We start from the raw sequence: 13,400 nt of genomic DNA, 5'->3' as shown, positions 1-13,400 counted from the left end.
GTTGCCAAATGAAAGTCCTTTTCCTGAGTTTGTCCTGTATTTCTAAATGAGCACCCAAGTTTGAAATTGTTTACTTGATGGCAAGCACTTCTACCCAAGTTCTTGGTAAAAATGGTTTTTCTTGGATGTAAAGCTCTTCAACACACGTTTTGGATTTCTTTCACTAGTCCACATTGCTTTGTGCTCAAGTTTTGGAATTTAAGCACGTTTTTCTTTTAGTCTTTATCCCTTTTTTTTATTCGATTCACTAGCCGTAAATTTTGTGAAAAATTTAGCTAAATTTTTTGGTTTTGACCTTCAATGCTGCTTCTCCTCAATTGATATCTTCTTCTCTACAAGAGTAGTATTATTTTGACTCTCATGCTTTATTTGTCCCTCGTGTAGAAAGCTTTTTCATGTTACTTTCCCAATTTTCTAATTTCCATTCTTTCATAAAGAGGTTATGAAGTCTTATTACTTTTTCTTTTTGACACTCAATGTTTTTCTTAAGTAAGTTATTTTTTCGAATAAATTTTATGATATCTATTATTTGGTATTTAAATTTTGTCAAACTTATTTTTTATAACAAATTTTAAATATTTTAAATTTATTATTATTATATTTTTAAATTAAATATTAATTTTTATTTTTTTTTTCAAATTAGACACCATCTTTTAAGTATAATAGCATTTTTCTTTGACTTCTTAACTTTGAATTCATTCACTTACAAGATGGAAAGAACCCTTCTTACTTCTTGATCTTACTCAAATTTCCTCAACTTTTTGCTAGGTTGTAAATATTTCGCACCAACAAACCTAAATCAATTTTAGGAGGTCTATATTGAGTTAAATTTACACATTAAAGTGATAATCCTAAATTGAATTAAGATAAAATATTTAATCATAAGCTTAAATAAATCAAACGTGTCCATTTGATAGTCGTTATGCATAATAATATTATGGGTTAATCTGTCATTAGATGGATTTTAATATTCTCCTATTGTCAATAAATTTTGTTATTCTATTAAAACGAAACCATCATAACTCGACATGTTTAAGCTATGAGCTTAAACCAGGCTAAAGGTTGCACGTTTATTTATCCATGAGCTTGTGAAGACCGAAGAGAGGATGGTTTTTCATTAAAAAAGTATAGAAGAAAAACGTTTTTTTTAAATAACGTAAATAATACGTAAAAAAAAAGAGTTAATTTTAATTTTAAAATTTTAATTTGAATTAATTAGGTTTATTCATGTTTAGTGGGTCTAAGATGTAGCCATTGTTCACATTATTCACAATTTTTATTGTCTACCTAGCAGAATTGATATATTTATTCAGCGTCTAATTAGATATGTTAGGTATCATGTATGATGTGAGTTATTATTTCCACTACAAGAAAACCAGGCTTTTGCCACGCTTTTAAAGCGTAGCAAAAAGTAAAAAAAAAATGTAGCGATATCTTTTTGCCACGCTTTTTGAGCTATCAACATGCTTTTGAAAGGGTCACATCTGTAAGCGTGTCGATTGCTCTATCGCCATGCTTTTCTCAATCTATTAATACACCTTTTCTGTTGTCACGCTTTTATCTATTGTCACGCTTACAAGCGTGGCCATATGCATAACCCTATAAGCACACTTTCTTAAACGTACCTAGATGTGAACTATGGCCACGCTTTTTAAATCCTGAACCTATTGCCATGCTTTTAAAGCGTGGCTACATCCTTATCAAATTTTTTTTTAAAAAAAAATATGTTTTAGATAAAAAAAAATAGATTTTTCTAACAAAAATTGATTTTCATACAAAATAAATATAGTATATTGTTACTTATATCAGATTAAAGAGATTACAGTGGTAATAGAGCAAGAAGTTTCCATAGCAAAAAATTAAGAGTAAAATTAAGATTAGGAACAAGAATGTTATAACTAAATTAGTAAAGTCTGGGTATGTTAGAGAAGTTCATAGTAATATAGTATATTAGTATCATATGGTTTCTTTGATCATAGGGGATAGTCCGAAAAGCAAGAGAAACTACTTTTAAGATAGAAGAGCATTCAGAAGAGCTCCCTGTTTAACATATAAATGACCTCAATATATTCTATTAACTTCATGTCACATAAAACTGTATATCATACAGTGCACAACATTATGGAAGGAAGGAAGTTTCAGAAACAGAACAACTGACCCAGATTGGAAACCGTCTTCACTGCTCCAACACATATTTCACATATCCTACCAACTTTGAGGACAACTGTATGCAATTCATACGTTAAAAATATCCAGAGTTATAATAGGCAAAAAAAGAGTTGTTCTTGCCTGAATGTTCCGAGGTATGAGTCGTCTCAAAGTGAGGGTTGCCGAGCTTTTCAGCTAATATGTGACACACGTCGGTGATAGGCAGAACGACGGGGTGGGGACCTGCAAAAGACACTCCGATGCCCAAGTCAATAAGTATTCTAATGAGCTTAAACTTCTTTAGAAATTGTACATACCTCATAGATCTTTTCAGACTGTTCTTTATAGTTTGGAGAATGGGAGTAGCCGAATAATAACGTCTTCAAGATGAGTTAATGGCCTATCTAACATTATGGAATAAGGATCGGTTACGATATTATATTTAAATCCTCAGTTACACTGCCGAGCTATAACTGCATAACTGACATGTACTGGTCATATCAGAGCCCCAAGCTTGGCCTGGTTTTGGTGAGACAGGTTGAGCTTTCTTTGGACCGAGTTATAGCTCGGCAAGGGGAGCCCCCAGATCAACATGGCTCAACGTTCTTGTAGATTGTTTGTACCTGAAAAGACTAGAAATTTTAAATTATATTGGGATTAAAAAACCTTAAATGCTGGTGCAAGTTCCAAAGCAATTTCTTAACCGTTGATTGAATGGGACCTTTAATGGTTTGTGATTAATCAATGGAACTGAACGGTTTTATTAAATGAAAGTTTAAAGTTATTTTTAGTTTTTGGAAGGATTGGAAACACGCTTCCTGCTTTAACTAGCGTCATTCCAAAGACTCAAGGGAAGACAACATGAGTAAGAGAGGTGAGTGAAAATCCCTTCTCCGTTTAGTTTTCTAAGTTTCATTGCTTGTTTTAGTTCTTTGAAAAGATGGGTGAGAAAAAGTTGAAAGCTTTATCTAAGATCAACGATGATGATTGTTACGACTGGGTTGATGATGATGTTAGAATATGCGCTTCCCTTTTTTCTGATAAAGAGAGTGTTAGTAAGGTTAATGTAGGTAGGGTGGTCAGGCCTGGTTTTCATTTGGAATTACTGCCATGCAACCGGTCTGATTGTGTTTTTCATAGAAAAAAGGATTTCGAAAGCTTCTTTATGTATAGTTCTGTGCTGGAAGAACTACATGTGAGGTTACCATTTACGGATTTCGAATGTGATGTTTTAACACAAATGAATTGTGCACCCTCCCAGCTCCATCCTAATGGCTGGGCGTTTTTGAAATGTTTTCAAGTTGTAACCCAATTTCTCGAAATAGAACCTGAACTGCAACTTTTCTTTTCACTTTTTCAAGCCAAAGGAGTTTGGAAAGTTTTGTGGGTTAACCTAAACAGTACTCCTGGATTTGCTGTTTTTAAGCTCTATAAGTCTTCTTTCAAAGATTTCAATGAGATGTTCTTGAAGGTGAAGTCAGTAGACGAAGATTTTCCGTTTTATCTTGATGAGAACTTAGGAGAGAAGTTCCCTTTATACTGGTGTTGTCAGCCCCAGCATATATTAGGTACCGAGCTTATAGCTCCTCGGAATGAATGTATAATGGCATACCTAGTGGAGATGGTTGATAAGGGTGGCTTGCTTTCTATGTCTGAGTTACTTCCATGGGAAGAGAACAAGTTGTCTATCTTAGAATATTTTGGTGAGATGGCTATATAATAGATTAGATTGGTACTGTAATTTTCATTTAACTGATGAGTATATATATAATTTTGCAGCTGGTAAATATCCAGGGGTGTCAGCATCAAGCCTTAGAGCGCGTTTCAGAAACAAAAATTTTGAGGGATCTTCCTCAAATCCTAACAAGATGGAGGGTGGGGCTGAAGTTAACCAGCCAGCACCTAGGAAGAAGGGCATTGTTTTAAAAAAGAGAAAATCAGATGCTATTAACTTAGACGAGGAAAAAAAGGGTATTCAGCTTGACGAGCTAGTGAACTTTACTAACAAGCAAGAGAAATTGTATAGCTTTGATGGTGATGGAGATGGGTCGTCAGTTTGGGACAAAAAATTTCTGTCCAACATCGTTGCCGACGAGGTTGTCCAAGCTTCATCGGACATATCCAGAATTGAAGAAGCTGGGGATGTAGAGGTTGATCAGTTTCTACAGGTTTGTGTTGACAAGACTCTATATACTTGATGAAAATTTTCTTACTACTTATGCAAAAATATAATTGTAGGTTCTAGGTTTTCATCTAGCTAGCATAGGACGTTGTCAATAAAAAAGGCACAGAAAGTTATTACTACAATTGACCGAGGAAATTCGGCTAAAAGAACAACTAGAGAAAAAGGAGGCATATCTGTCTGAATTAGAAAAGAAGTTGTCCTCGGTGGAGGAGGAGATGAAACTGATGAAAGAAAGTCATGAGAAAGAAGCGGAAGCTTGGAAAAAGAAAAAGGATGAAATCACAAATTTGAATAGTAAAATTGCTGAAGCTACCTCGAAGATGAAAGAGATGGAAAATACTCGAGAGGCTGATATCTTGGATGCTGTTGCTGAGGGCTTTGAACGTGCTATTACTCAAGCAAAACATTTTGCTCTAGATTCTGACTTTTTTGCTATGGATCCAAGTAAGGTGATCCATGATGGTCAGCTGGTGGATGATGAGGAAGTAGCTGAAGAAGGTGATGATAACTTGGCAGATTAAACTGTACGAAGAAGTGATCTGTTGTTTTCATTTTGTGTTTTGCTCACTGTCTGAATTTGGGACTTTTATAATTTCTGGAACTGTTTAATTTGTAATATGTAGTCAGACTATGCTAGCTTTGCTAGAAACTGTTGTTTTGAACGTTTTGTGTTCAATTGAGTTTAGGCGTTATGTATGCCTAAGTATTGATTCCCTTACTAATGAGGGTTTGATGAAGTATATTGATCGTATTAAGCAATGATTAGCTTAACATTTTACAGGAGATAAGCCTTTGCTGGAAATAATAACACTTTTAGTTAGAAAGTTTTTTTTTTTTTTGGTGACTCACAGCCACAGGTTTAGTTGAAGATGTTGTTATTGAGAGATAAACTCTTGCATGAGTAGCTGTAAGTAATGAATATACTAGAACATAGTAGAATGCATGTATTCATCATAATACCTTTACAAAAAAAGTTTCAAAATGGCTAGCCTCGTTAAAACCTTCTCGGGCAAAACCCTCTTAGGGAAAAATCTCGAGGTAGGAAAAAGAGTACTAGCATTTCTTGTGATTAACTGTAGTAGCGCTTTAAAGAGCTAATATTCCATGTGCTGGGCACTTTGGTGCCTTCCAGTGTTTCTAGTCGATAAGCTCCTCGGCCGACAACTTCATATATTCTGAAAGGTCCCTCCCACTTTGCAGCAAGTTTTCCATGAGAGGGTGATTTTTTGGCATCCTCGGTTTTCCTTAACACCAAATCTCCCGCGTCAAAAGATCGGAAACGTACTTTCTTGTTGTGTCTTCGAGCCAGTTGCTGTTGTAATGCTTCATGATGCGCAGAAGCCATGTTTCGTATTTCTTCTATTAAGTCAAGCTCGGCTAGTCGGGCTTGATTAGAATCTTCGGCTTGTGTCCTCAGGGAGTGTTGTGAAATCTCAATAGGTATCATGGCCTCAGAGCCGTATACCAGACAAAATGGCGTTTCCTTAGTTGTTGAGTGTACTGTGGTGTTATATCCCCGAAGGACCTCAGGAATAAGCTCGGCCCAAAGGCCCTTAACGTTGTTTGAGTTTTTTCCTCAGAGCTTGCAGGAGGACCTTGTTGGCGGCCTCAGCTAATCCATTTGACTGTGGATGCTCAACCGATGAGAAGTGCTGCTTTATGTTCAAATTCTGCAAAAAGGTCTTGAACTTATGGTCGGTAAACCGGCGACCATTGTCAGTAATAATATGACGAAGTATACCAAATCGGAAAATTATATGCTTCCAGACAAATGATATCATTTGGGAAAATGTTATCTTTGCCAAAGGCTGGGCTTCTACCCATTTAGAGAAATAATCAATTCCCACAATTAAAAATTTTACCTGACCTAGAGCAGTGGGGAAAGGTCTGAGAATGTCAAGCCCCCACTGATTGAATGGCCAGCTTACCTCTGAGTGATGGAGGTTTTCGGCTGGTACGTTGATAACCGGAGCATGTTTCTGGCAACTGTCGCAACTTTTGACTTTTTGTCGGCAGTCTTCCCATATCGTCAGCCAATAAAATCCTGCGCGGAGTATCTTCTGCGCTAAGCTTCTGCCTCCAGTGTGAATCCCACAGATTCCTTCATGGGCCTCGGCTAAAATAAGGTCGGACTCCGATCTGTCTAAACATTTTAAAAGAGGTCGAGAGTATCCTCGCCTATACAAAATATTGTTTAGTAGGGTAAAGAAAGAGGCTTGTCGTTTGAATTTTTTCTGGTCAGTGATGTCATCTGGAATAATTCCATCTTGCAAATATTGAATATAAGGTTTTTGCCAACTATCTCCATCATTGATATTAAAAATACTGGCTGTATTAATGCTTGGTTTGTCTAATATTGATTGTAAAATAGTTGCAGTATTTGGTTGTGTAGTGGCTAACTTTGATAAAATATCTGCACGGTGGTTTTGTTCCCTTGGGATATGGTTAATATTTATTTTGGAAAAATTAGTCTGAAGGCTTTTAACCACATCCAGATATTTTAACAAAATAGGATCCTTTGTTTGAAAGCATTGATTAACTTGTTGAACAACTAACAGCGAATCACAGTATACTTTAATAGCATCAATCTGTAGATCAGCGGCTAACCTGAGCCCAGCAATAAAGGCCTTGTATTCGGCCTGATTATTACTTGCCTTGAATGAGAAGCGAAGAGAATGTTCCAGCACTATGCCATCTTGATTTTCAAGGAGGATACCTGCTCCTGATCCTTGAGTGTTTGAAGCACCATCGACGAACAAGACCCATTCGAAGCTCTTTTCATCAGGTATATGAGCAGTGAGTTCGGCAACAAAGTCTGCCAAATATTGTGATTTGATGAACCCTCGTGGTTGATATTGAATATCAAACTCGAAAAGTTCAATTGACCATTTGATCAATCTTCCTGCCAATTCGGGTTTGGAGAGCACCTGCCTTAGTGGCTGCCCTATTTGGACATAAATAACGTGACTCTGGAAATAAGGTCGGAGCCGTCTTGCTGAAAAAACCAAAGCAAATGTGAGCTTTTCCAGTCTCGGGTAACGAAGCTCGGCGTTCTAGAGTGACTTGCTGACAAAGTACACAGGTTGCTGGACTTTGTCATTTTCTGTAACAAGGACAGAGCTAAGAGTGGAGTCAGTAATAGATAAGTATAAGTAAAATGGCTCGCCAAGTTTAGGTTTTTGCAGGATCGGAGGTTTTGAAAGGATTTGTTTTAAACTAGTAAAAGCTGTTTCACAGTTTTCATCCCATTGAAAATTCACATTTTTTCGTAAACATTGAAAAAAGTGAGAAGATTTGGATGCCAAACAAGGTAAGAATCTGGATAAAGCCGCCAGCCTTCCAGTCAATCGCTGAACCTCTTTGATCGTCCTAGGGCTCTGCATGTCCAAGATTGCTTGACATTTTTCTGGATTTGCTTCAATACCTCGACTAGTCAGGATGAATCCCAGGAACTTTCCCCCCCGAACGCCAAATGCACACTTTTCAGGGTTTAACCTCATATTGTATGATTGGATTTGTGCAAAAATTTCCTCAAGGTCGGCAACGTGAGAGCTTTCGATCCGTGTTTTGGCGACCATGTCGTCAATGTGCACTTCAATATTCCGACCTATTTGTCTGTCAAAAATTCTGTTCATTAATCTTTGCTAAGTAGCTCCTGCATTCTTAAGACCAAAAGGCATGACGTTATAACAGTAATTACCATATGCAGTTATAAAAGTTGTTTTTTTATTGGTCTGATGGGTGCATAAAGATCTGATTATAACCAGAATATACATCCATAAAACTCAAGGTGCCATAACCACAAGAATTATCAACTAAAGTGTCAATACAAGGTAAGGTATATGCATCTTTAGGACATGCTTTATTTAGGTCGGTAAAATCGACGCACATGCGCCATTTACCATTGTTTTTCTTTACCATAACCACGTTGGCCAACCATGTTGTAAATCTGATTTTTCGGATGAAGTTGGCATCAATGAGCATTTTAGTTTCCTCCATTGATGCTAAGCGCTTCTCTGTGCCGAGATTGCATTTTTTCTGGGAAACTGGTCAGGTTGTCGAGTTAATTGCCAGCCGGTGAGTTATCACGGACGGGTCAATTCCTGGCATATCAGCTGGAGTCCAGGCAAAAAGATCGGCATTTTGGCAGAGGAAGGTGATCAGCCGTTCCCTCTCGTCGCCTTTTGCGGATGTACCTACAAAAGTAAATTTTGTTGAATCATCAGTTAATATTACTTTAGTCAACTCTTCATTTGGTGTTGGCCGATCTTCAAAGTTGGCTCTTGGATCTAACTCAGTCATCTTGTGTTTTGCATAGCGGGTGCTCACCCAGTGTAGTTTGTAACCATACTGAACCCAAGAGAGGTACCCGCTCTCCTGAGAAGCCGACCAAGTCTCCAACGGATGGCTGGAGAATGTTGCTGCTTAGTTTTATTTTCTCAAATGTTGAAAAAAATAAGACGTCAGCGCTGCTTTCAGGGTCTAGTAGGACCTTTTTAACGATCAAATCTCCTAACTGAATTGATATCACAACTGGATCATCCAAATTGGTGTCACTGCTATTAAAATCTGAGGGGTGAAAAGTCATCCCTGGAATGGTTGCAGTCCTCAGTTGCTCATCATTCGTATGACCGGTTGTTAGCATTGTCCGATACGTACGCTTCCGAGCCGAGCTTGTATGTCCTCCACCCGCATACCCACCAGAGATGCAATTGATGATGCCTCGTGGTGGCATGGGAGCTTTATCCTTCTCCCGAGTTGATGTTCCTACCAGAGTTGCATCGCTGCTTGGTACCGCTCTCTTCTGCATGTGCCCTGCAATGTACTTGTCTAGATGTCCCTGCCTTGCTAATTGCTCTAAAAGATCCTTAGCAATGACACATTCGTCAGTTGTGTGTCCGTATTTTTGGTGGAACGTACAGTACTTGGATTTGTCGATATTCTTCGGTTCGGGATAGTTGCCTGCTTTCCGGGGTGGCTTGATCAGCTTTGCACTGAGTATTTCTTTAATAATGTCGTCCCGGTTTTTGTTGAACTGTGTGTATGAGTCGTATCGAGGTACCGGCTTGAAAGTCTTTTTGTTATTCCGAGGCTTATCATCGTCCTTGGCGGTAGATGCTTTTTCTGCTCTTTGCGCTTGACGAAGTTCTTCGATATCTATCTGACCTTTGGCTTTCTCTCGAAACTCAGCCAAAGTTTTCGGCTTGGCCATTGCAATGGCCTCTTGGAACTTTCCTGGGCGTAGCCCACTCTTAATAGCATGCAAATGTACCTCGGGATGAAGGTTAGGAATTCACATGGCGATCTTTGTAAAATGGGTGATATAATCCTTCAAGCTCTCCTGTTGACCCTGCTTGATTGTATTCAGGTAATCCGAATCATGCAAATAAATTGCCAATGCTACGAAATGATCTTCGAACTGCTTGCCTAATTCCTGAAATCGAGAGATAGAATCTGCAGGCAAAGAGCAAAACCAGTCAAGTGCAGGACCATCTAAAAAAGAAGGAAAACAACGGCATAAAATAGGATCAGATGCACCGTTTACTATCATGATTGATCAGAATTTCTTGAGGTGCTGCTTTGGATCTCCTAACCCATCGTAAGGAGTAAGGGTCGTCGGCAGGGTGAACTGCCGGGGCATTTGATAGTTCATGATATCGGCCGTGAAGGGTCCAGCGGAATTGTTGGGTTTAGCCTCCTCATTTTCTGGTCCTCTATCGTCATCATTGCGAGAAGTTTCAGAAACGTGCGTTGGTTCTGATCGACGCTCCTCATTTTCATGGTGCTCTTGGCGATCATTATTATGCTCTAGCCGAGCATTAGCTAGCTCTGCAATTTGGTTCTGCATCCTTTGATTTTCTTCAGCCATTCGCTGATTTGCCTCTGCCATGCGCTGATTTGCCTGCTGCAATTCGGTTACCATTCGAAGAAGTTTGGCTGGGGTAGGTGGAGGCGCATCCGCCATGGAGAGACGTCGAGGTTTTTTAAGGGCCGCTTGGGGAAAAAAAAGGGATATTAAAAAATAAACCTTCGGCCCCACGGTGGGCGCCAAATATTCTTGCCTGGATGTTCCGAGGTATGAGTCGTCTCAAAGTGAGGGTTGCCAAGCTTTTCAGCTAATATGTGACACACGTCGGTGATAGGCAGAACGGCGGGGCGGGGACCTGCAAAAGGCACTCTGATGCCCAAGTCAATAAGTATTCTAATGAGCTTAAACTTCTATAGAAATTATACATACCTCATAGATCTTTTCAGACTGTTCTTTATAGTCTGGAGAATGGGAGTAGCCGAATAATAAGGTCTTCAGGATGAGTTAATGGCCTATCCGATGTTATGGAATAAGGATCGGTTACGATATTATATTTAAATCCTCGGTTACGCTCCCGAGCTATAACCACATAACTGACATGTACTGGTCATATCAAGAGTAATCATCTTCAAATCTTACACAAGACAACAAGACATTACTTCGAACTAAAAAAATACAGAAATCAATTCTAAAAGAATGTGGAAAGCAAAACCAAGGAATCAGACCGTCATAAATAACAAACAACAATTACTGACCATCAAGATTCAGGACAGCAAAGAACAACCATATTTTGTTTATCATTAGTGCTGAACGTGAATTATAGTGAGAGTCTCATGTATCTAACATGAATAATATGCCAAGATTTTAGAGTTTGACAGAAACAAAAGAAACTAACCATGCATATTCATATCTAGACTGCAAAATTATAAAAGCTTTTAATATAAGCAAATTGCAATTGCAAAACAATTTTCAGATAAGATAAATACTCTATGGCCTTTATACCTTGTAAAACCTCACCAAAGCTGCACTAAGAAATTTGAACAATGCAAATAAATTACCTTCATTATTGGATTCAGAATTTTTCTCAAGCCCGAGAGCACCACCGAAATTCTTCTTGATATTCTTCACACTCTCCTGAAAGCTTATTCACCGCTCCTGCCAAATCCGGGAAGCTACGCCATGTGTTGTTCATACTAAACCACGTCATCTCTGTCGCTGCAAACCAAAACAAAGCCTACACATTATGCGCATCGCCAATTACAAACACTAGCCGCACTGTTTGTGTGACCATTAAGTAGCACTGTTTGTGTTGCAATATAATTTTCAACAAAACTTTTAGCAACTAAAAAAGCCAAATACATATCATATAAGTAGTGTTACTGTTAGGTGTTTACCTGGAAGTTTTGGAACACCAAGCCTCTCACAGAATTCATCGCAGAGTGGTTGCAGCTTATGGCCAATAGATCATACAAACACCTAGGCCACTCTCTACTGAGTTCTCTTAATATTTGATTTACCTTGTAAATGGAACATCTTGTTTTTCCAGAACAATAAATTCTCGATATATGTACATTGGATTTTTTCCAGAAGGGCAACTAAAAACTCCAGTACCTTATTCACAGAATCCAAATGACCATTCATCTTCACCATAAACTTGTGTCAGCAGAACACAAAATCCTAATAAGTCAGCATGTGACAAAATAAAACACAAATTTCTATTACAATTTTTCAAGAAAATATGTATGTGTAGCATTGAATTTTCTGACATTTTACAAAAATGTAACCATTTTGTGACACTGTAACTCTTGCCTATCCAAGATGTATAGTACACAGGTATGGCACCTTAGAGCCATAAGTTAGCTTTATAGCATGAATGCATCAGTTATGGTAATCAATGTCCATAATCCATATCTCAATTTATTCTCTATGCTTTTACATCCATGCACTCTACAAAGCTAAAGTCAACTCATAAACATTTCACTCCCAAAATAATTTAATGTGAAACATCTAGAATTAACACCTAGTATTTCTCTAACAACCAAATTAATTCATAGAATTAAGAGCTATATAGTTATACTACAAACAAGCCAATCACAACTGTTTCTCAATCATATAAGAATTACTAAGTAAAGATTAAATCTAATCACAAAACAGTAGTGTGAATCACATACTGAGACAATTACAATTCGGTATTAACAATCTCTAATGAAAAATTCAATTACTACACATGAATCAAGAAAAAACAGAGAAAGACACAAGAAAAAAAAAAGAAGAGAAAAAACCATATCCAATCAATAGTGAGAAAAAGCCACCGACAAAGAGAAGAAACAATTAAGACCTGAACGGACGACAAAAAAGTGTGTCGACAGGCCTTTTTTCTTGTAGTGTTCATATCATCAATCGTTTACGAAAACTATTAATTGAGTGACTGAATGACGAAAATAATTAAGTTATAATCTTTGAAAGACCAATTTGATTGATAAAATCTTCTAAGGACGAATTTAAAGACAAATCATCTTTTATGCTGCGTTTGTTTACAGGGACAGGATACTGAGATAGAGATACAAAATCGTGTTTGACAAATGAGACATGGATAGAGACATTGTATCCAAAGATACTGAATTAGTATATTTTGTGTCCATCCTGACAGGAAGGACACAGAGACACTAACAAGGAACACAACTTATTTTTTATTTTTTTATTATTCTTTTTAATTTTTTATAATTATATTTTTTTTCTTAAATTTTTTGAATGAAAAAAATGAGAATAAATTAGATTTTCAAAATTTGTTCTAATTTATCACCAAACAAAATATAAGAATACAAAATTTTGTGTCTCTCTTCATTATATCTTGTTTTCAATGTCTTGTTTTATCTTAATCTTAGAAACAAACGCAGTCTTAAGAACTAATTTGATTATTAGCCCGAATTTCTAGAATGTAAATTACTTAATTATCCACTTATATTGACTTGAGTATCAAAATGTCTTCTACATTCCATGTTCTCAATTTTTGAAGTGTATCTCATTCACGCCCAAGCATATATTTCATCCGTCAAAGGAGAAGCAAGTTCAACTTCAAACACACACAATCGAATCTGTCATCGAACTGGTAAAATTAGAGATTTAAAATGTCTAATATAATCTCATATATTAATTAATATTTAAATTTAATTCTTACATTTATAGTATTTTTAAATTTTAAAAGTTATTTTACCAAATGTATTTATTATTATTGTTTGAGCTTATTAAAAGTTATTT

At 37.1% G+C, this 13,400-nt stretch overlaps 1 protein-coding gene across 1 annotated transcript; it reads right to left on the bottom strand.

Moving 5' to 3' along the window:
• Positions 1-5,402: 5,402 nt before the first annotated feature.
• LOC148570012 (uncharacterized) lies at positions 5,403-5,780 on the bottom strand. Its single transcript, XM_088506781.1, has one exon. The coding sequence runs from the start codon at positions 5,778-5,780 to the stop codon at positions 5,403-5,405; it is 378 nt and encodes a 125-aa protein (XP_088362907.1).
• Between the last annotated feature and the right edge of the window lie 7,620 nt (positions 5,781-13,400).

Source organism: Arachis ipaensis, chromosome B3, assembly GCF_059453495.1.
Source record: "Arachis ipaensis isolate K30076 ecotype BB chromosome B3, ASM5945349v1, whole genome shotgun sequence".
Taxonomy (NCBI): domain Eukaryota; kingdom Viridiplantae; phylum Streptophyta; class Magnoliopsida; order Fabales; family Fabaceae; genus Arachis; species Arachis ipaensis.
This window is presented reverse-complemented; position numbering and strand designations above follow the sequence as displayed.

What these genes read in the sequence shown, in the direction of transcription:
- LOC148570012 (XM_088506781.1), bottom strand. Translation starts at nt 5,780, where the DNA reads ATGATACCTATTGAGATTTCACAACACTCCCTGAGGACACAAGCCGAA.